At 68.4% G+C, this 23,177-nt stretch overlaps 1 protein-coding gene across 1 annotated transcript; it reads right to left on the bottom strand.

Annotated features, from left to right (window-relative positions):
• Window positions 1–200: 200 nt before the first annotated feature.
• On the bottom strand, window positions 201–20,204 carry NR5A1 (nuclear receptor subfamily 5 group A member 1). Its single transcript, XM_075439207.1, has 6 exons — window positions 20,103–20,204; window positions 19,200–19,341; window positions 15,335–15,975; window positions 6,335–6,454; window positions 5,597–5,744; window positions 201–448 (listed from the first exon to the last, which is right to left on the bottom strand). Exons 1-6 carry the CDS (start codon window positions 20,202–20,204, stop codon window positions 201–203), a joined length of 1,401 nt encoding a protein of 466 aa, XP_075295322.1.
• Between the last annotated feature and the right edge of the window lie 2,973 nt (window positions 20,205–23,177).

The raw sequence follows: 23,177 nt of genomic DNA on the forward strand, positions 1-23,177 counted from the left end.
CGGCCCCGCAGCCATCAACCGTCCTTACTGGGTATTAAAATAAACCATCCGGGGCTTTTTCAATAGTACAGGTTAAATAGCATCGCTGAGAAAGACGGGGCGGAGAGGCGGCGCTGGCCCACCAGCCCCGGGCACGCATCCTGCCCTCGCCGTGCCGCGGGCAGCGCCGGGCTCCGCCGGGTCCGTGCTGGCGGCCGCGCTCAAGTCCGCTTGGCGTGCAGCATCTCGATGAGGAGGTTGTTGCAGGGCACCTCCCCGCTCAGGTGCTTGTGGTAGAGGTACTCCTCCGCCTGCATGCTCAGCGCCCGGACCTCCGCCAGCCGCAGCAGCAGCTGGCGGAACTTGTCCGTGGAGTGGGGGTAGTGGCAGACGGTGTACTCCAGCAGCGCCGCGTTGGCCTTCTCCTGAGCGTCCTTAGCCAGCGTGTGGTTCTCCAGGTACTTCACATCTGCAATGGGTTGATGGGGTGGTGAAACGGTGCCAGACCTGTGTGTCTGCCCCACGGGCACTGCACTGTGCCAGGGGGATCCGCTGCTCCCACACCAACACCCCTCGTGCACGAGCACGCGGTGCAGGGGGGGTCCCGCACCCCATCCCGGGCCGGGGGCTCCCCATCCCTGCTCTGCCTCCCAGGTCTCCCCCAGTGCCGAAGATGGACTCCCAAAGCCCCGTTGGCAGCGGGAGGACCCATGGCCCTCTGCCCTCGTCACCCAGAAAACCGCAAAGCTGAAACTTGTTACCTGCTGCACCCCCCCACGGGGAGCCGCTGCCAGCAGCCCCCTTTAATTCCCGAAGGTCGAGGAAGCGGCTGAATTAATTCCCCGATAAACCTCGTCTTTCCAATGTGGCAACAGGGCTCACCAGCCTGGAAACCCTAATCCTCCACGCCTCGCCAGGGTCGCAGCCGCTCCCGGTAATCCCAGCGCCAGCTCCGGTGCCGCGGGGCGGGCAGCATCGCAGCAGGCAGCGGCCCCGCGGTGCGGGCAGGGTCCGGCAGCCAAGCGGCCGCTGCAGCCCCGACGGCAGCACCGCAGAGCCGGGCACGCACAGCCCCAGAGCAGAGGCTCTCCCTGGGGATGCCCGGTCTGTAACCGCCCTGCGACCGCAGCCCGGCAGCGGGGCGGCTGCAGGGACAGCCCAGGCTGGAGGCTCGGGGTCTCGCCAGGCTTTTGGGGCAGCCTGAGCTGGGCTCTGCCCTCCCAGGACTCTGCCTGGGTGCTCGGGCTGCCATGAGAGCTCTGTGAACGAAGCACTGGTTTGTTTTAATCCGTGCAACGCGTTGCCGAGCCAGCCTGGCACACGGATTTCCGTGGCTTTAGGGAAGCGGTGCCGTGCGCTGCCCCATCGCCGGCCGCAGCTCCAGCAGCAGCGGCATCTCAGCGCCCGCCCGCAGGAGACCTCGCTGCAGACCCCGGCACCGCACCTGCTTGGGGCCAGTGGATCGAACAGATTGACTGTACGGCACGGAGGTGCCCGCAGTGCCGCGCTCAGGTGACGGCGCTGCCGGCGCTGCTGCCCACGTCCAGCGGCCACCGACGTGCGGCCAGGTTCAGGTCTGCGTTGGCCGCCCGGACGCATCCCGCCCGCGGGCTGGGAACAGGGAGAACTGGGCATGGCCAAGCAGGTTGAGTGTTTGGGGTTCATTTCTGGCTTTCACCCCCAGAAAAAGGGGACTCGCGCATGGCTTTGACCCCGATGGGTCCCCGCTGTCGCCAAAGGGCTGAGCAGCCGTCGGGAGGGCGAGGCGTGGTGCTGGTGGTGGAGGCGGCTGAGCAGGAGGGAGCCGACGGACCCCGAATGTCAGGTGGGGTGTCCATGGGCCCCCCCATGATACCTGGCCCCACAGGACTCCCTCTGGGGAGGCCACAGCACCACGCAGAGCATGGGGAGTCGAGGCGCAGCGGGGGGGCTGCGGGACCCCCGGGCAGCCACAGCCCCCGCCATGCCCGGGCTGCACGGCCGGGCTGGGGGCTGCCTGGCGCAGGCACCAAGCGCCGCAGGTCGTGCCAAGCTGCACTTTATCAGATCACCCTTCCCTTTTCACTCCTGCGGCACATTTGCTCCTATTGTGGCCGGCTCCCTTCTCCCCGGGTTGTTGTTATGAAATCTCTTTATCTGCATAAGGTTATTGTGCATGTCATTAAAAAAAAAGAAGTTATATTGATAAATGTCAAATCTATCCCCTGAGTTGCCTCAACAATAGCTAGTTCTACTCGATGAACTCACCTGGTTCTCTGAAAGACCCTATTCACTGTTTAATTGAATATTTGAATAATCTTTTCATTCCTGTAAGGAATAAAGAATGTTGTCCAAATAACATTGACTCACTTCATTTAGAGACACTGCAGCAGTTGCAAAGACTGTCCTGTGACAAAGCCTCCCATCACACATACAGATATGCCTGGGATTATTTCTATGCCCTCAAGTGTTCTTCCTATTCACAGCTCCTTTTGTTTGGGAGAAGCTGCTGATAAATTGCAAACGCTTAAGGGAATGTGGGCTATAAAAGCCTCTCTTCCTCCCCTCCCCAAGAGTAGCTGCTTCATGAATGTAAGTCATGAAATCGAATGATAGGTCAATCCATTAAGGCTCTATTAAGCCCTTCTGTAGAACAAAGCTAACCTGTGCCGTCCTCATAAATATTGCTATTTTGAGAAGCCCTAATTTTAATTAAATCTCTTTACCTGCTCAGGAGAGAAATCTATTTAGAACTCAAATGGCAGCTCTTGTGAGCGGGGCTTGGCTTTGATTGTGCTGTGGCAGAGTGGTAAATGTGGAAATTCTCTTGTTAAAGGCAATTACATCCCGCACATAATACACAGTCCCAGCCTCTACAGCTGAGCCTGCGAAGGGCAAATTACTCCAAGTGAGCTCGGCAATATGGAGAGAAAAAGTTGGATTTGGGGCAAAAATGATGCATGGGAAAACCCAGCGCTCGGATTCCACGCCCTCCCTGGGAGCCGCTGCTCCGGGGACGCGGCACCGCGGCCACCACCGGCACAGCAGCCGGGCCGGGAGGACGCTGCTCCCGCTCGCCGAGCCGTGCTGCACCGTGCTGGGGGACAGCGGGGGACCCGGGGCGGCACGGGGCAAGCGGCCCTCCCGGTGCCGAGCCCGTGGGGCAGCGGCTGGGGAAGGTCCCGGCTTGGGGTGCGAGCCCCACCAGCTCCTGCCGTTCCCAGCCCGGCACTGTTTGTGCCACACCTTATCACTGTTTGAACAGCAAATTCTCCTATCGAATTTCTCCGGATTTCAAAACAGCTCTGCAGGAAAGGAAAGCTGCGGGAGGAGATGCCGCAGGTGCGGGACGGGACGGCAGCTTGGCTCCCGCGCCCCGAGACACCCACCCTGCCCGGGCCCCCGGTGCCTGCGGCTGCCGGAGCCGCCTGCGAATGGGGACACCTCCACAGCAAACCCGAGGGACACCGGGGGTCCTGTCGACCCCGCCGCCCTGCCCTGGCCCCTGGGATGGGGAGTGGATCCCCGCTGCCTGCAGCACGCCAGTGCTCCCACTTCGCCCAGTGACCCAGTGGCAGAGCTGGCTTCTCGGCGCCGGTGGCACACGGTGCTGCAAACTCCCTCGAGCACAAACTGCCACCACGCGCAGCAGCGTCCGTACGGCGCGGGCTCGGGGGCCGCTGCGCTTGGCAATGGGGCGCAGGGCTGCTGCAGGACCCCCCCGGATGGGACCCCGCGGATGCAGGGGTGCAAGGGCAGACTGAGGCGCTGGGACAGGGACCGGGACAGGGTCAGGGGTGGGCTGGGACGGGGATGGGGATGGGGATGGGGACAGGGACGGGGATGGGGACAGGGATGGGGATGGGGACAGGGATGGAGATGGGGACAGGGATGGAGATGGGGACAGGGATGGGGATGGGGACAGGGATGGAAATGGGGACAGAGATGGGGACAGGGCTGGAAATGGGAACAGGGATGGGGATGGGGACAGGGCCTGGAGATGAGGACGGGGACAGGTACGGGGATGGGGACAGGGATGGGGATGGGGACAGGGATGGGGATGGGGACAGGGCTGCCCTGAGCTGGGTTCGCTGTCCCAGCTCAGCACCAGTGCCCAGGCGCTGCAGGGACCCAAGCACAAGTTTCCCCAGGGAAAAGCCGGCTCCTGCCCTCCCCGGGTGCGGGCAATCAGCAGCGGCCGCGGAGGTGTGGGAAGCGAAGCAGCCGCGGCGGCAGAGGTGTGAGCTGGGAGCGCGGCAGCCAGCTGAGCCCCGCGCAGGCCCCGCCGCCGGGATGGGCTGAGGGGACGGTGTCAGCACCGGTAACGAAGGCAGCCGGGCACCCTGGGGTCCCCGTGGCGCTCAGCATCGCCCACAGCCGCACCGCCCTGCCCAGGGCTGGGACTCTGGCAGGTGGCCCTGCCTCGGGGCGATGCCCGCAGGGAAAGGAGACACATCCCTGGCCACGGTGGGTGGGGAGACGATCCCCGCAGTGGCGGCAGCGTGGCCAGGGCGGGAGCGGGGCAGGAGCAGAGCAGGATCAGGGCAGGAGCTGGGCAGGACCAGTGCAGGATTGGGGCAGGAGCTGGGCAGGAGTGGGGCAGGAGTGGGCCAGGAGCGGGGTGGGAGCAGAGCAGGAGCGGGGCAGGATGGGGGCAGGATCGGGGCAGGATCAGGGCAGTACCAGGGCAGGACCAGCGCAGGATTGGGGCAGGAGCTGGGCAGGAGTGGGGCAGGAGTGGGTCAGGAGCGGGGTGGGAGCAGAGCAGGAGTGGGGCAGGATGGGGGCAGGATCGGGGCAGGATCGGGGCAGGATCAGGGCAGTACCAGGGCAGGACCAGCGCAGGATTGGGGCAGGAGCTGGGCAGGAGTGGGGCAGGAGTGGGGCAGGAGCGGGGTGGGAGCAGAGCAGGAGCGGGGCAGGATGGGGGCAGGATCGGGGCAGGATCAGGGCAGGATCAGGGCAGTACCAGGGCAGGAGTGGGGCAGGAGTGGGGCAGGAGCGGGGCAGGAGTGGGGCAGAGCCTCTGTGCAGCCCCAGGGACGCTGCGGGCTCTGGAAGCAGCAGCGCCCGTGGCTCCCCTGTATTTTGCCGTATTTTGTCTAGGTGAGGCGGGACCGTGTGAACCCGTCTCCTCGGCCCGACCGCAGGCTCCGGGGCTGAGCCTAATCAGGAGCCGCTCGGAGCCCCTGCCCGGCGCGGCGGCACGGTCCCGCTGACGCAGGTCCTGGGAGATAGGGCCATCGCTGGCTGCCGCCCCCGTCAACACGTCTGCTGTGCCTGGGCCGTATCAGCCGGTTGTTTCCCTACCCGGTGCGACAGGCCAGCGACCAAAACAGGCTCTGCCGGGCCGGCGGGTTGGCAACGGCCCCCATGGCCGGGGGCAGAGCCCGGCCCCGCAGCCGGACTCGCGTCGGACCCCTGGCAGGGCGAGGGAGACGCCAGGTCCAGCCCTTGGCGCTGGCTCCTCGCTAAAAGCCCCCTCCTCACCCGTCGGTGCGGCAGCCGGCACGGCCGGACCCTGGGCTGCGCGTGCTCCCTCCAGCCACGCTCCCGCGCCCGAGACCCCGTGGCGGCACGGCCACGACCCCCGCGCGTGGCTGCCCCTCGTCCCGGTGCCCCCCGCCGCGGCGCTCACCGAGGCTGAAGAGGATGAGGAACTTGAGGCAGACGAACTCCTGCCGGTCCACCTGGAGCGCGTGCAGGTGCAGGACGAGCTCCTGCGCCCGCAGCACCAGCGCGTTCAGCGTGGAGCCGGCCTGGGCTGCGACGGTCGCCATGTCCACCTGCGGGGACGGGGACGGGAACGGCGTCAGCCGCAGCAGCCCCAGCCCCCCAGCCCCGCCGCAGGGGACCCCGCAGGGCAGCAGCCCACCAGGCTGATGGGTGAAATGGGAACCCTGTTTCTCCAGCACTGGTTAAAATGGGGGGCCCTTTGCAGAGCCCTGGCACCGTGGGCACCTGTGTCTCCAAAAATTGCCCCTGGGGCGGGAAGGGGCTCCTTCTCCCACCCCATCTCTGCAAGTACAAGTATGGATGTTGATGTTCCCATGAGGACCATTTTTGGCCAGAAGCAGGAGCTGGATGGTGGGACAGGGTGAGATGGGACAGTGTGGGATGGGATGGGATGGGATGGGATGGGATGGGATGGGATGGGATGGGATGGGATGGGATGGGATGGGATGGGATGGGATGGGACGGGACGGGACGGGATGGGATGCACAAGCAGTCCCAAAGCACAGCAAAAACAAACCACCTGCTCCGTGCTGAGTTGGCCACGCTTGGCCAGAAGTAGGGTAAAAGTCATCCCCATGCCCCCCTCCGGCCACCACCACCCCACCGCCGCAGCCGCCGCGGTCTCGGGGCCGGCGCTCACCTCCTGGCCGGTGACGAGCAGCACGCTGTGCTCCTTGCCGTGCTGCAGCTGCCGGTAGACATGGTCGAACACCAGCAGCTCGCTCCAGCAGTTCTGCAGCAGCTTCATCTGGTCGCCCACCTGGAAGACAGCCAGAGCAGCGCCGCTGCATGGGGGGGCTGCGCGTGGCCGGGGGGGCTGCACGGGCCGGTTCCCCGCGGGCAGGACAGGGCTGGGCTGCCCCGGTCCCCGCACCACCCCTCCAGCCCCCAGCTCTGCGTCTGAGGGTCGGCTCCACGCTCCAGCCCCGCAGCAGCGGCGGCTCAGACCCACACCATCAGCCGCTACGGCACGTTGCCGCGTCAGCATCGGACCCGGGCAGGACCCGCGCCCGTCTGCGTCTCACCCCAAGCGCAGCAGAAAGGGGGGTTCTAGCAGACGACCACCAGTGTCAAAAAAATCACTTCTTTTCACTGCTCTGGTGCCCAGAAGTACGGCAGCAAGCCCAGCCACGAAGCAGAGTATGAACGGGGCCTTCTGCCACCAGCGTGAGCAGTGCCTTGGCGGGGATGTGGCACCAACACGACGTGCTGGAGACGGGACAGACCTCTGCCTGCCCCTAAGCCCCCAGGTGACCCGACCTACGGAGACCTGCCCAGCCCCAGGCCGGCTTTGTGCCCGCGCTCGCTTGCCGGCCCCGTTGCGGGAGTGCGGGGGGCATCGCGGGGGGATCCGGGGGGCATCGCGGGGGGATCCAGGCGGGACGGGACTCTGTCCCCCAGGACTTGGTCCCTGATCCTCACAGCCTGGCCAAAGTCCTGTGGTTTAAGAACCTGAAGCCCCCCTCACCCCCCCGCCTGCAGAGCGCTTCCCGGAGCCTCGCGCACGGGTTCACGCGCAGGAACGCGGCCTGCCTGCGAACTGGCTCCTGGCAAGGCGATGCTGCATCTGATTAATGAAATATTAATTGAAAAGCCCTGGTCTGGCTTCTGGTTCCCACGTCTGCCCCTGCCAGCTTGGAAGGGGGCTGCACGTCGCACCCCGCTCCGTCTCGTCTGGTGTCCCGTGCAACACCCCCAGCCCTCGCCCCGCGGCGGGGAGCGGGCGGCCAGGCTGACACCAGCAGCACTGGTCAGCGTCTGCAGCGCAGACTGGAACCAGCAGCGCCCTGCGACCCGGCGAGAGCTGCGGGCCCCCGCCCCGCGCCCGCCCCGCGCTGCGCAGCACCGGCCCCACACCCAGCAGGTCCCCCCGGGGAGGCCAGCCAGGAGGGCTGGAGGAGAGGAGAGGAGAGGAGAGGAGAGGAGAGGAGAGGAGAGGAGAGGAGAGGAGAGGAGAGGAGAGGAGAGGAGAGGAGAGGAGAGGAGAGGAGAGGAGAGGAGAGGAGAGGAGAGGAGAGGAGAGGAGAGGAGAGGAGAGGAGAGGAGAGGAGAGGGGCTGTCGGACTGCGCCAGACGGCTCTGAAGCAGCCCCGTGTCTTTCGGTGGCCCTTGCTGGCTCGCATCAGCACAGGTTTTCTCCCCACCAGGCACAACCTCCCCAAACTGCACACAAATCTTTAAAAAAATGACTGCTGGCCGCGGCCCTGGGCGGGAGGGGATGCTGAGGGAGCTGGGCTGGTTCAGCCTGGAGAAGAGAAGGCTGCGAGGGGACCTTAGAAATGCCTCTAAATATCTGCAGGGTGGGTGTCAGGAGGACGGGGCCAGACTCTTTCCAGTGGTGCCCAGTGACAGGACAAGGGGCAATGGGCACAAACTGAAGCAGAGGAAGCTCCAGCTGAAGATGAGGAAGAACTTCTTCCCTCTGAGGGTGACGGAGCCCTGGCCCAGGCTGCCCAGGGAGGCTGTGGAGTCTCCTTCTCTGGAGATATTCCAGCCATGCCTGGACAAGGTCCTGTGCAGCCTGCTCTGGGTGACCCTGCTTGGGCAGGGGGTTGGGCTGGGGGACCCACAGAGGGCCCTGCCAACCCCCAACATGCTGTGATTCTGTGATTCTGCCTCCAGACAGCCCCTCCAGACACTCTAGGAGGAAGGCAGTGCCCATCCTCACCTCCCTGCCCATGACAGCGGGTTCTGGGGGGCCGCAGAGCCACAGCAGCGCAGCGCGGCCATGGGGAGCTGCTGGCTGCAGGGCATCGCTGCAGCTGCGGGGTCAGCCCCTGCCCACGCAGCACCACACGTGTGGTCACGCGTGTGTTTGCGCGTGTGCTGGTGTGTACGGGCAGGCCCAGGTAGCAGCACCCACAGATGTGCCTTCAACGAAATGCCTGCACACGCCCCGGTGAGGAGCTCAGCCCAGGGCACCGGCTGGGGGTCCCCCACGGGTCTCCGGGCAAGCTGGCGGGCACCTGGCAAACCCAAGAGCGGTGCCAGACCCCCGTGCCCGAGGTGGGGGTGCTGCCCTCCCAGCCCGGGAGCAGGCTGGAGGCACGCCGCGCGGCTGCCTTCCCCACCGCCCTGCCGCCATCGGTCACCGGCTGCGTCCCCTCCTCGCTGCTCCCCATGGAACCCCAGTTCCTCCCTGCTGAGCCCCCACCCCGCCTGCAGCCCCGCTCCCCTGCGAGGCCATGGTGGGGACAGGGACGGGGGTGATCAGAAATACCTCCCGGCGGAGCAAATTCAGCGCCAGCAGCAGAGCTCTGCGGGGCCATCGTGCTCGCTGCCGCTGACGGGAGGAAGACAGATGCGGGACCACAGGGCTGGATAATGCCCTCGTTTTGCTGAAGAGGCTGCAATAAACCAGCGCCGGGAGATTGCAAAAGGAATAGGAGTCGGATGAGAAAGAGCTTTATGGTCTCGGAGCCCGGCGCTCCCCGTGAGCCGCCGGGATTTGTTTCTCCAGTGCGGTGGGTGCTCAGCCCGGGCGCGCAGCAGCGTGGGAGGGAGCTGCGGCGCAGGAGGCAGCGGCAGAGGCCGGGGCTGCGGCCCCCGCTCCTGCCCGACGGCACAAAACCTGCTGCAGCGAGGGGCCACGGGGCTGCCGAGGCCGGGCTCGCCGCCGCGTCGCGCGCGCTGGCGACGGAGCCGCGGTGCGTGGCCCGGCCGTGCGAGCTGCCCGACCAAGAACTGGGGAAAAGCTCCTTCTGCACCAAAACAAAACGGAGATTTTCTGCGTTCTGGATGGCCTCTGCCCCGAGGCGAGCAGCTGGCTGTAGCCATGGGCAGCCCTCGCGGGGAGCCGGGCTCCCGGTGCGGCGGCTCGCCGCCAGCCCAGCCGCTCGCTCCCGGCCGTGCCGCGCTCCTCTGTGCCGGCTGAGATGCGGCGTTGTTTTGGAAGCTCCTTCCTGTGCCTCATTCCTCAGCGGGACGGGCTCCGGAAGAGACAGACTAAAGGCTTCGCTGTGAAAATTGTTTTAAAATAATCCAGCTTTTCCAAAAGGAAGCATTTCAGATTTTTGAAATCTTCCTTTGCAAATGCCTGGCCAGCTTCTCGCAGAGGCTGCGGGCAGGCTCAGCTCTCGGCAGAGCACGTCCCGGCACCCCACCAGCGTCTGCCCCGCGCGGCTGTCGCGCAGCCCTTCTCCCACTGGCACGCTGCGGTGTGCCGCGGCCTTTCCCGGGAGCATCGCTGCCTGCCGGAGCCATGCGGCCCTGGCGCCAGGGGGACGGCACTGGGAGCGCGTGACTGGGTGGGCTGGGTGTGCTGGGGGCCGGGCAGGGCTCGAGGATGTCTCCAGGGACCCCAGCCCTGCCCGTAGCCCAGCACCCAGCTGGGTGTCCCCGTACCCTGGGCTGGGGGGCAGCAGGCATCTCCCCCCGGCCCCGCTCCGGCAGTGCGGCTCCGCTGCGAGGGGGGTCCCGGCTGGACCAGCTGCCCCGTGCCCCCCGGGAGGAGGGGGCTGCGCGCGGGCGGCCGCTCGGGGTCAGCCCATGCTCCCGGCGAGGCGGCACGCACACGCTCTCGCCTTTAAAAGTTACGAGAAGGATCTTCCTCTGCTAATGTCAAGGCTTTTCAGCGGAGTGCTTGATCAAGGACCTGATCCAAGCTGCCTTTAAGAGGTGATTTTTTTTTCTTTTAAACCAAGCATTTAACCCATTCACAAAACACGGCAGCGAAACGCTCCCCACGCAGGGCGAGCCCTCCCCTGCCGCCCGGCCACCGAAGGCACCTTGCTGCTGCAGGCCTGCGACCGCAGAGAAATCCCTTTCCGTGCAGCAGCCGGGCTGGGACCAAGCGCTGGGGAGGGGCAGGACGGGCTTCCCCCCGCACAGCGCGGGCTCGGGCGCCAGGGCACGGAGCGCGGGGCTGCAGGACCCACATGCAGATGCGAGACAGGACAGATGTACATCTCCTGCAGTCCTCCCTGTAGATTCATAGGCACAAGGGGAGGAAGCACCCGGGACCATCAGGCACTCCCCAAAATGTGCCCAGGCCACCCCAGCACCTCAGCACCCTGCAGCCAAACCCTGCGGGGATGGCACAGCCCCGCTGCGCTCGCTGCTCCCGCCCGGGGCATCCCCCACCTCGGGTACCACCGTCTGCCCTCGGGCATCTCTGCAGCGTCACGGCCCGGAGCGGGTCCCAGAACATCGATCCCCAGCCTCCCCCCACCCGGCTGCAGCACACCACGGGCACGAGGAGCGCTCGGATGCCCCCGGCCTGCCCTCAGCCCAGGGATGCTCTCTGGGGGTCCTCCCAGCTCCCTGGGCAGGATTTGCCCCAGCAGCTCCACACGCCAGCACCCCGAGCCGCAGCCCGGGCAATTACTGGGCGCGAGCAGGACCCGTCACCTTGGCTACCAAGAAGTGTGAAAGTGGATCACCGTCTGCCAGCCACCCGCCATCGAGACCCCACACAAGGCTAAGGTGTTAACGGTCAGGCGCAGGTCTCCATCTGCCTGCCCAGATACCACGGTGAAGGGCAGCTCAGAGCCAAGAAACCCACAAGGACCAGTGTGGCGGGGCCAGGACCTCTCCTGCCCGCTGCCAGAGCAAAGCTGCGGTGCCCAGGCCACTGCTTTTGGCTGGGGCTCGCGGGCTGCAAGGCTGCGCGGGCATCGCGGCGCTGCGTCTGCGCCAGCCCGCACGCCGGCGGGCAGGGAAAGCCGTCACATTTCCCCCAGTGCAGGGGATGCTGAGCGTTGCTGCAGCATCCACGACCAGAAGGAGGTTTTCAATCTGCCAAAAACGCTCTGGCTGTCGGCCAGGAGATGGGGTCAAGATGACCCACGCACGCTACAGGCAGAGGAGCAACCGACTGCAGATCGGCTGCGTCGTGGCTCCGAGATCTCTAACGAGGAGCGACGCGGAGCCGCGCGGCAGAGCCAGCGACCCGCAGGAGCCCCTCGGTCCGTGGGAACGGCGCTGCCCTCAGCATCCCCCCCACCGGTGTTCGTCGGGAGGGTGGTTTGCCCCGGCCCCATGGCGAGAAGGGGACCACCTCAGCCCACCTCCCCGCAGCCATGCCGTGCCCCTCGCCGGCGCAGGGACCCACCGCACGCCCAGCCCAGCCCGGCCTTCGGGCTGAAGCCGCGGTGACTTGTTTGACATTCCTGGCTGCTCACCCCAATCCAAAGGTCGCTGCACCCCTGCGCGCACGGCGTTGCTGTGTACGTGTCGCAGCAACTCCTTTACGAACCAGGCAGCGCAAGACGGGCGTGTGCGAACCGCACCGAAACCAGACACAAGGCGAGTGTGCAAGCGTGCGTGTGTGTGCACATTTCTCTGTCCGTCTCTCGCCATATATATATAAAAAAATTACATCTGAAAGGACAAAGTTGCCTGAGACTCACGACCCAACAAAATATATTTCACCCCCGGCCCATATTTTTCTTCCTGAAGAGATGCTGCAAATCTTCCCTCAGTCCTGACACATCTCATCTAGACTCAGTTAAAGTTCGTATTTATGGGCGTCAGCGCTGACCTCTTCCACCTCCGCCCGCGCGGCCTCGCGCCGCGGCTGCCTGGCCGGCCCTCGATAAACAAGCGGGCCCCCAAATCCCCCTCTGCCGCGCGGCATTATTAGTCTTGCCTCCGAAGGCCAGCGCAGTCCGTAATTCTCTGCCTGGTGACACGAGATGAACGCCGCGACATCAGTCTCCCCGGCGGATTGGCGTGGGGACCCTCGTTTGTCAGCGGCAGACTGACAGAATTACTGGCCCTTAAATGAAACGATATATCTGGGAAGTTAAATCTGTTTTCAATCTGACTGCCCCGCGCCTGCCGGCGGACGTGGCGTGCGAGCCGATGTCAAGAGGCCGTCAGCCCACCGCCCCCCCCTCCTTCCTCGGGCGCGGCAGCGGAGCTGGGGGGGCTCTCCCCGACGCCCCCCACCTTGGCCACCCCGCCGGGAGGTGACGGTGCAGCGCCCAGTCTGCCGCTGCCCCTCGCTGGGCTGCCAGTATGGGGGTGGGGATGGGGATGGGAATGGGAAGGGGGCTGGGGACGGGGATGGGGATGGGGATGGGAATGAGGATGGGAACGGGGACGGGGACGGGGATGGGGATGGGGATGGGGATGGGAACAGGAACGGGAGCGGGGATGGGAACGGGGATGGGGATGGGAATGGGGATGGGAACGGGAATGGGAACGGGAATGGGGATGGGAACGGGAATGGGAACGGGAATGGGAAGGGGGCTGGGGACGGGGATGGGGATGGGGATGGGAATGGGGATGGGAAGGGGAAGGGGGCTGGGGACGGGGATGGGAATGGGAATGGGGATGGGGACGGGGATGGGGACGGGGATGGGGACGGGGATGGGGACGGGAACGGGAATGGGATCAAGACATGCCAGCTCCAGAGGGACCTGCTCCTGCTCTCCCTGGGCAGGCAGCAACGGCTCGCCCTAGCCAGGCGTGAGCCAGAGGGTCCCCAGGCCCCCGAGGGTCTGCTCCCCCCTCTCCCGGCTCCCTGCGAGGCCGGGGGAGCAGCCAGCAGTCTGCGAAACAGCCCCTCGACAGGAGCACGTGGGTGCTGGGAGTGTCCAGGCAGCAGACGCCGAGCACGGGGGCCTCTGCCCGCACCCCCTCCTCCCCCACCTGCACCCCCTCCCCAGCGCCCAGCACGACGCGCTGGAGCACTGTCCCCGCACGACGCCCTTCCAGCCTGGGTCCCCGCACCGGCCTCGGCCGGCAGCCCTTCCCGCTGGGGCTGGAGACCCTCGCCCTCACGCAGACGTTCCCGGGGGTCGGCGGGGGCTGCTGGCATCCCCTGCTCGGAGGGGCACCCGGCAGGGACTGCCCGCGCGCCGGCCATCGATCGCCGAGATCGCGATTTTACTCCGTGGTAGCCGTAAACTCTGCGCGAGCGGGAGTTCGCTCGCCGGCCCGGCAGCTGATGGCTTTTATGTGCCGGGCGGGAGCAGGAAGGGGGTCTCGGGAGCTGCAGACCTGCTCCTGCTTCCCAGCCGCTTCTCTCAAGGGAAAGCAGCCCCGGCAGCATCCCGGGGGCACCCGCACAGAGGGGCCGGGCACCGCAGCCCCGTGCCGGGGATCGGAGGGAGCCAAGGCCAGCGACAGCCACGCGTTCTCACGCTCCCTCCGGAGCCAGGGCGGGACGCGGCGTCCTGCGGTCCCCGGCCCTGCGAGACACTGGAGGTCTGCCCCGTGCTCGCCGCGCGGATGGGGCGAAAGGCCTGAGACCCCGGGACGGCGGTGACGGACGGGGATGCCCAGCCGAGCTCCCACCCCGGGGCACTGCACCCATGTCCGGTGCGTGGTGGGGGGCTCACCTGGGCAGGGCCACTGCCGTCCCCCCCAGCACCCCACGGGACGAGCGCCCGCTGGGATTCACACGGAAAGAGCCTGTTTTGGTGGTGCAATCGGGCTGACAATGGAGTTACAAGGCTACGCGGCAGCGCAGCCGGGAGCTGGATCTGCGCTGTTTACAATATCTCCTGCAAAACAACAGCCACCCTGTTCCCAAAATCCAGGCTGGACACTGATACGATTGAAAGGAGCCCGACCCACCCCCACAATGCTGCTTCCTGGCACTGTTCTGGCGGCCGGCGGCTGCTCGGAGCCACGGGGCTGTGCCACGCTCAGCCCCCGGCAGCCGGCGGGGTGGGCACGGGGAAGCGCCTGGCCCTGTCCCGGGGCAGGGTCCCCCGGCCACCGGGGAGGAAGGCCGGTTTGGCCGGAGCCGGGGAGCACAGCGCGCGCTCAGAGCACGGGAAGGCACTCGGCGCTGCCAGCCGCCCCGGGACGTGGCTCTCCGCGTTTTGGCCACGTCGCAAAATTTCCTCTCCCGTTTTAGCACCGGTTGGGGATCTTGGGTCAGCCCGGGACACGCAGGGAAAACGGCTGGAAGCCTGGCAAGGTTTGCAGGGTGGCGGAGGGTGCCCCACCCCTGCTAACTCCCACCTTGGCCCCAGTAAGTACTGGGGGGGATTTGCTAGACGGGGTGGCCTGGTGGGACAGGGCTTGGCACCATGTCCCCCCACCGGGCACGCCGGTGGGCTGCCGGCGGCGGAGGTGGGCTTGGTGGTGTCCCCCTCCCCGGCCACCCCCTCCGGGCTGCCTGGTGCTAACAGGCGCCCACCCGACGGCATCGATTTTCCTCCTAAAGGCGGAGGAGAGAATTGTCTCAACTATAATTCCTCAACGTTACATTTTTCAATTATATCTCGAGCTTGACACCGCAGTCACTCTGCCGGCAATTGCCTCCACACCTGCCCCCGCCGCGATGAATCTCAACCCACCAGCCCCGCGGCGACGGCGGGAATCGCTCCGGCACGGCGGCCGGGCACGGTGCCTCCAGCCCCGCCGGCCGGGGGCACGGGAGCGGGATGGGGACGCACCCGCAGAGTGCAGGGCCTCATCCTCACAGCAGCTCAGCCCCAGTCCTGCCCATTGCAGCACCTCATCCTCACAGCAGCTCAGCCCCAGTCCTGCCCATTGCAGCACCTCATCCTCACAGCAGCTCAGCCCCAATCCTGCCCACTGCAGCACCTCATCCTCACGGCAGCTCAGCCCCAGTCCTGCCCATTACAGCACCCCATCCCCACAGCATTTCAGCCCCAACCCTACCCCCCTCCCGCCGCCCACCCGGCGCAGCATCCTTCTCCCCCACCCAGGCCCCTACCTCCAGCTCCTTGAAGAAGATGCAGCTCCGCGCCCACTCCACGATGGAGAAGAGGGTCTGGTCGGCCATCTTGCACATGAGGCCGAAGGTGCTGAGCTTCTCGTGCCGGCCCTTGCCTTGCTCTTGCTGCAGGCAGGCCAGTATCCTCGCCTTCACCTGCGCCTCGTCGGGCTCCAGCTGCAGCAGCTTCAGGATGACCTCGGGGATGTCGGGGGGGGAGCTGCTGGGGTAGGTCTCTGGGTAGACGTAGGCAGGCACGGGCTCGTGCGTGTTTGTGTAGTGGTCTGGGTACTCGGACTTGATGGTGCGGCCGGGGAAGGAGGGATAGTGGTAGCCGGCGAGCGGCGCGTGGCCGGGCACAGTCATTCCCAGGGAGGGCGTCCCGTAGGGGCTGCGCTCGTAGTCGACGGGCGGCAGCGCGGCGGGGGTGGGCGGCAAGGTCTTGGACATGGCGTGGATGCTGTGGATGGTGGAGGACAGGCCGTAGTCGTTCTGCACCGGGGACACGATCTGAGGCACGGTCTCCAGCTTGAAGCCGTTGGCACGGATCAGAGCTTTCTTCTGCTGCTTTAAGGCACGGTCCCGCTTGTACATGGGTCCAAACTTGTTCCTCCCGCCGCGCATCCGGTCTGCACGCACGGCTGGGGGAGAGAGGGGGCAGAGGCTGCAGGGAACCCGCCGGAGGGAGACCAACGGGGGAAATAACGGGGGGGATTCGGTGGCCGGGCAGGGCTGGGAGACGCTGGGGTCACCTTGCCAGCAAGCTGCCGGCAGCACTGTGCCGCTCCCGGCCCGGCCGCGCACACCAGGGACGTGACACGGCGGGTTCGGGTGCCTGGCGCTGCCTCTCGCTTTGCTGGTGTCACCTGCAGAGCCTCTGGGAATCGCGGGAAGGGAAGAGATTTTCACCTTGAACCACGAAACAGGCTGGGGGATAAAGCAGCTTGGCATCCCTCACGGCTTCAGGGTGTGAAGCCCAGGCAGACAGTGGGGCTATGACACCAACTTTCTTTTTTGTGACTCCTGACTCTGCGCCAGCCCTGGGCTTTCCTGGGACCCCGCAGCCCCCTCGGGACCCTGAGTTCGCCTGCATCTCGGCTGCACGGGCTTCTCTTCGCCAAATCTCTGCCCCTCTCTGACGGGCAGGCGCAGCCGGGCACGCCGCAGCCCGCAGCAGGGCTGTGCCGGCTGGCGGGCAGGAGGCTGCCCGTCCGTGCCAGCTATCGGCTACGGCCAAGGGCTCTGCCGGAGCGTCCCGCCGGCGCAGCCGCTCCGACGGCCCCGCTGCAATCTCCCGGCCGTAGCAAAGCAGATGTTCCCTCCGAACCCCAAAAGAAACCCAAGAATGTGTCAGCGCGACAGGGAGCAGGTGCTTCTCTGCAGCAGGAGCTCGTCCCTCCGCACCGCCCTGCTGCGCGCCGGGGGCTGCTGCCCCGGCCCACCCTTGGAAGAGCCGCAGCTCGCTGGAGCCTGGGAGCCGGACGGCGGTGCGGAGGGATGGAGGCGAGCGCGCCAGCGAGCACAGCCCACAGACTTAGCATCAAAGAGGGGGGAAAAAAAATACCTCTGCTAGTTCTGGTCCCCGCTGACAGCAGGCGGGTCTTGCTTTTGTGTCTCAGCTGCTACCTCTGCCGCTCTTTCGCCCACTCATCCCGGGACGCCTCTCGCCCGGCAGGCTGCAGACGCCGGAGCCTCGGCCGGGAGCAGCAGCATTTCCAGGGCGAGCAGGAATGTGCTCCCAGGAGAGCCGCCCCGCGCTTCCTCCCTCATTCTTTATCCGTGAAAACAGCATCTCGCTGGGAGCGGGGCGGCCAGAGGCCCCCTCTGAGGAGGGGGTGCTGCGGGCCCCCCTCCTGGGAGCGCGGACAGGCAGCTGCCCCCAGGCAGCCCCTGGTTTCGGGGGGACGAGGGCCTCGGCGCCGGCAGCAGGCATGCGTAGCCCTGCCGGGACCCCCGCGCAGACCCTCCTGCAGCAGCAGGCCTGGCATCCCGGCTGCCCACCCGGCGATGCCGGAAGCCCCGATCGCCCACCCAACCAACGGGATGCGTTTCCACCACCGCTTGAGGCTGGGCCCCGCGATGCCCGGGGATCGCGTCCCACACGGACCCCCCCGACCCCGGGCACGCGTGCACAGGCAGGGAGGGGTGCGGCTTCCCCAGCAGCGAGGGGTGCTCCCAGCCCAGCCTCAAACCCTCCGCGGGTGGCGGGCAGGACACCCCCCTCCCTCTCCCGGCAAGAACACAAAGGCAGAAGAGGCCTTTTAATTCCCTCCTGCTCCGCTTTTCCTGCCACTCGTGCCCCGCTTGGGATGGGGAACAACTTGCTGTTTGCTGGGGAAGCGACACATGCACCCCGACCTCCCGAGCGGAGCCCCCCAGGAAGGGCCTGCACCCCCTGCATCCCCCCAGCAAAACTCCTGAGTACGCTCAGCGGGACCCACGGCCCCACGGCTCCGCTTGCCCACCGCTCCCAGCCCGGGCAGGGGCGCGGGGGGGTCCCGGGGGTGCCGGGGGTGCCGGGGGTGCGGGCAGGCTTGGGCCGGGGCCGTGCTGCTGCCCCCGGTCAGGCTTCGCTGCAGCATCCCTGCGAGCCCCTCGAGGGGGGCCTGTGGCAATCCGCTGTCCCCAAAATCAATCGTTTGGGGCTCGTTTTGGCCCTGCGGGGCTGCAGGCTCGCCTGCAAGGGTCGGCTCCGGTTCCCTGCCCTGAAGTACCGGGAACGGGGGAAAGGTGGGCTCCGGTTTTACCGCAAAATACGGTTCCATGGGGATGTCACCCTCCGCTGGGTGAACCCCCCCGCGGCTGCCCCAAAAAGAGCGAAAAAAAAAAAAGCTGTTTGTCGGGGAGGAGCAGCCTGCCCGCACCCGCTGCCGCCCGCCCGCACCGGGACCGGGACTGCTGGGGGGGGGCAAACTGCCGGGGGGGCGAATAGACCCCCCCGCCCCTGCCTGCCCCCCCTGCCCCTGCCCGCCCGCGGCCCCCAGCCGCTGCCCGGCGCCGGGCCAAGCCGCCGATGTCGGGCACCAGTAACACCAGTCCAGGGAGCAGAGCGAAACTGGGATCTGCTCCGCGCCGGGGGTGCGCGCGGCTGACTCTGCAGCGGGATGCGGTGCCCGCGCCCCGCGCCCTGCCCGCAGGCTCCCGCCCGCTCCCCGCACAGGGACCGGCTTCCCGAGCACCACGCACCCCCGGGCGGGCGGGGGGCTCAGCCCCCCCCCCCGAATGGGAACGATTTCGGGGGAGAAGCGGGGGGGGGGGGGGGGGCGACGGCTGACTCGGGGCGGGGGGCTCCTGTCCGCGCCCGCTTTTGCTTCGCAGTCGCTCGTCCGCGATCCCTCCCCCCCCCCCCCCCGAAGCTGTGTTGTTGCCCCCGCCAAGAACCGCAGACCCCGCACACACGGCTTGGGGGGTTCGGGGCCGATCCCGGTGCCTCCGTCGGGAGCGAGCGCGGCCGCGGGGGCTGTGCGGGCCCCCCCGGCCCCAGCCGGAGCCCCGCTACACCCAGAGCCACCGAGAGGAGAAACGCACTCCGCGGCGGGTCTGCGCGGGGGTGCTGCGAGCCCCGTCGTTGTTGCCGCTTTCCCGGAGGCTCGGGGGCTGCAGCTCCGCGCCGGGGAACGCCCGGAGCCCTCGGCCGCTCCCCGCAGCTCCGCCGGCAGCGGGAACCGCGGCAGCCAAAACCCCCGGGGAAACACAACAAAAACAAACCAAGGGAAAGCGGGAGGCGACGCGAAAAAACGAATTTTTGTTTAACTTAGGAGGACAAAACGGAATGCGAGCGGCCGCGGGAATTGCCGGGCCGGGGACACCGCGCAGCCCCGCGCAGCCCCGCGCAGCCCCGCGCAGCCCCCGCGCCCAGCCCTACCTTCCAGGCGCATCCCCACCGTCAGGCACTTCTGGAAGCGGCAGTAGGGGCAGCGCTTGCGCTGGGTCTTGTCGATCTTGCAGTTCTGGCTCTCGGTGCAGGTGTAGTGCTTGTTGTTCTGCACCGTCCGCTTGAAGAAGCCCTGCGGCGGCGGGCGGCGGCGATGCGGCGGGCCCCGCACCGGCACCCGGCACCCCGGGACCCCATCACCCCGGCACCCCGGCACCCCGACAACCCGGCACCCCGGCAGCCCGGCAGCCCCCATCCCAGCATCCCGATATCCCGGCATCCTGACACCCCCGCAGACCGACACTCCCGCACCCCGAGACCCCGGCACCCTGGCATCCCAGCATACCGACACCCCGGGACCCCGGGACCCCGGCATCACGGCACCCCGGCATCCCGACACTCCAGCATCTCTGCACCCCAGCATCCCGGCACACCGGCATTCCGGCATCCCGGCACCCCGGCATCTCTGCACCCCGGCACCCCGGCCCCCCGCTTCGGACGGAGGCTCCGGCCACCCCCCGCCGCCCCCTGCCGCGGTCAGGGCCCCGTCCCGGCCCCGCTCCTGTCCCGCAGCCGAGCGCGAATTCGCCGCTAACGAAAACGGGCGAGGAGCGGCCCGCGGCCGGCCCCGCTGCCCCGGCCCCGGCAGAGCCCCCTCCCCGCTCCCCGCACAGCCCCGGGCCCCGCTCCCCCGTGCAGCGGTCCCCGCACAGCCCCGCTCCCCGCACAGCCCCAGTTCCCGCACGCCCCGGCCCCGCACTGCCTCGTTCCCCCGTGCAGCAGTCCCCGCACAGCCCAGCTCCCCGCACTCCCCGGCTCCCCGCACAGTCCCGCTCCCTGCACAGCCTCGTTCTCCACACAGCCCCGGCCCCGCACAGCCCGGCCGGTCCCTACCTTGCAGCTCTCGCAGGTGAGCAGCCCGTAGTGGTACCCGGAGACCTTGTCCCCGCAGACCGGACAGAGCTCGTCCAGGTCCTCATCGTAGGAATAGTCCATCCCCTCCGGCGGCCCTGCTGCGGGACGAGCCCGCGGGTCAGCGGGACGGGGGCGGGGGTCCCCGGCCCCTGCGCGGGTGCGGAGCGGGAGCGCGGCGCGGCGCGGACCGAGCTGCGGGTACCGGAGCCGGAGCCCTTTATAGCGCCTGGCAGAGCATCTCCAGGCTGGTGCGGGCGGGCGGCCAGCCCCCCGGGGCTGGGGAACCTCCTCTGGGGAGAGCGGGCGGCTCACGGCCGCGGGGACACGGGCTGGGGGCGGGGGGACTGCCAGCCCCGCGGGGACGCGGGGACGCGGGGACGCGCTGCCCCTGCCCCGCACCCCGGGCCGCGGGGCCCGGCGGAGCCCCGGGCCGAGGGCGGGGGGCAGGAGGGGAGCTGGGGAGCTGGGGCGGGGGGCTCGGGGCGGGAGCAGCCGCTGCTCCCGCACCGGGGGAAGCCCCTCGGCCAGGCCTCGGCAGCCCGGAGGCTGGGGGGGCACGGGGGTCCTCTCTGCGGGAAGGGGATGGGGACCCTCCCGAGACCCTCTCCCCACAAGCGGCGGGACCGGGGTGGGGACGGGGAGACCGGGGGGCTGGAGCACAGCGCGAGGTGTCTGAGCAGGAGGACGGCGTCGCGGCCGGCCCCGCGGGGTGCACAGCCCCCGGACCCCCGCGTCCCGCCAGCAGCACCCCCGTCACCCCGCACCGGAGGCCCCACCGGCCGGCCGCGGGGAGGCTGCGTCGGGGCACGGGGCTGGGCGGCAGCTCCCGGCCCCCCCGAGGCCGCTGCGGACGGTTCGACCACGCGCCGGCCGCCCCGCGCGGAGCAGCCACCGCCAGCGGTGACCCGGTCGGCCTGTCGAGAGCGGTCATCCACTGCCCGCACTGGATTCACCGCTTCGCGTCTACAGATCGTCAGCGCAACGTTCCCTGGCGGCACCCGCGCTCCCGGCGCGTCCTGGACCAGGATGCTCCCAGGCCGGCCGGCCACGCGCCGCAGCCCGGGCTCTCGGCCACGGGGAGCTCGAGGCTCTGGCTCTGAGCCGGGCGCTGGAGCTGAACTGGGCAGTGACCCTGCGTGACTGGTGCTGGGCAGGAGCCTGCAGCCTGCACGGCCCCGGGGAGGGGGCTCCGCTTCGATGCCGAGGGAGCTGCGGGGCGGGCAGCGGTACGGGGTCCCCGAGGCAGCGGGCGTCTGGAGCTCCCTGCAAAGGGGAGCCGCGGCTCCCGGCCCCGCATGGCTCACCCCACACGCTCACCCCGCACGGGTCACCCCGCACATCTCATCCCACACGGCTGGTCCCGCATGGCTGGTCCCGCACCGCTCATCGCACGCAGCTCACCCCACACCTCTCGCCCCACAGCCGCCCGTGGGCGCGGCGGGTGGGAAGCGGCGCTGGCAGGGACGGCGGCCAGCAGGAAACGGGCTCGGCAGAGCATCGCTCCGGAGCCACCAGGAATCGAGCCCAGGCTAAGAATAGCAGCAGAGCAGCCCCCGGTGCGGCTCAGCCGCCGCTTGGACGGGAAGGAGAGCTCCCGCCGCCCGCAAAGCCCCTCGGCCACGGCCCCCGCGCTCACCACCGGCTCCTGGGGGGCTGCCAGGCAGCCGTGGAGCGGGACGTGCTGTCCGGGAAGAGGAGCCCGGGAGGGATCGCGGGTCGGGAGGAGAGCTGAGCAAACACCGCGAGGAACCAAAGCAGCTGGGAGCCGAGGGCTGCCGGCGTGGGACGGGGACGGGAGGTGGGCTCAGCCAGCCCCGGGCGCCAGGGGGGTCCCAGCCACCTCCCACGTCTGCTCCCAGGTGCAGGGGCTGCTCCCCTGGGTAACCCTCAGTGCTGGGGTGACCGGGGACCCCCAGCCACCTCTGCCTGTGCTCCCGGAGCCCCTCGGCAGCCGGGCCGGTCATTCCTGGGCAGCAGCATGGCCGAGGGGCCGAGGCTCCGGCGAGGCCTCGCTCTGCCGCCCGCGGTGAGCAGAGCGTCCATCCCCGCGCCCGCTGACGGGGACGGGAAGCGCAGGCCTGCACAGAGCTCCGGCTCCCTCGCCAAGCCCTGCCGCGTCCCCAGCCCTGGCCTCAGCCACCACCGTGCCGGGGAATGGCGGCAGCGGCCAGGAGACGGGCAGACCATGGGCGCCGAGGTTCTCGCCACGGCCACGTACTCACCGTGAGGCGGCTGCGCGCCCCGCTCGCTCGCGCTGCCGGCCGGGAGCTGCTGCCCCAGGAGCCTCCGCGGGGTGCCGGGCGCCGCTGCCCCGTCCGCAGCGGGCTGGGGGGCTTTATGGGCCCTGCGTCCGGCGGGAAGGTGTCGGGGCTCTGGCCGCGCGCACGCCACCCCGCGCAGGACACCAGCCAATCTCCTCCCCGCGGGGGCCAGGCTCAGCTGGGATGGACCCACTTCGGTGCCTTATTGGCTTCTGCGCCCACGTGACCGCGCTGAAAAACATCATAATTAAGCTACAAAACGCTGCCCATAAACTAGCATTAGAAAGTGACAGGGGAGATAAGTGGGACCCCCGCAGCAGATAACGCGCCACGGGAGAGAGACCCTGCGGGGAGGCGGGGGGCACCGGCGGGCGCGGCGAGCGCGCCAGCACCCACGGCCATGCTGATTTACGGCCCGGGCTGGGAGGGACGGGGCCACGGGCGCGGGGCAGGACGTCTCTGGGAGGAGTGCGAGCCCATCGCACCCACCCAGCGTCGGGAGCCGTGGCCTCCCCAGCCCCGAGGGGTCTCTCTGCGGGGCAGCGTGGGAGGGGGCTCCTCCGCCCGCGGTCCCTGCGAGCTCACAGCGCCCATGGCCGACAGCTCTGCGTGTGCCGAAACAGCACCCGAAGACAGTCAGTGCCCCGGGCCGGGGACGTGGTGGGGCGGCCAAGCCCCCCGCAGTGGAAGTGTCCTTGCTCCATGCGTTTCCCCACGCCCCAGCGCTGGGCACGGTCCCGACCCACGGTCCCGACGCCAGCCGCAGGCTTGGATTTCCAACTGCCCTGCGACA

The sequence above is a fragment of the Opisthocomus hoazin genome, chromosome 19 (genome assembly GCF_030867145.1).
Source record: "Opisthocomus hoazin isolate bOpiHoa1 chromosome 19, bOpiHoa1.hap1, whole genome shotgun sequence".
Taxonomy (NCBI): Eukaryota; Metazoa; Chordata; class Aves; order Opisthocomiformes; family Opisthocomidae; genus Opisthocomus; species Opisthocomus hoazin.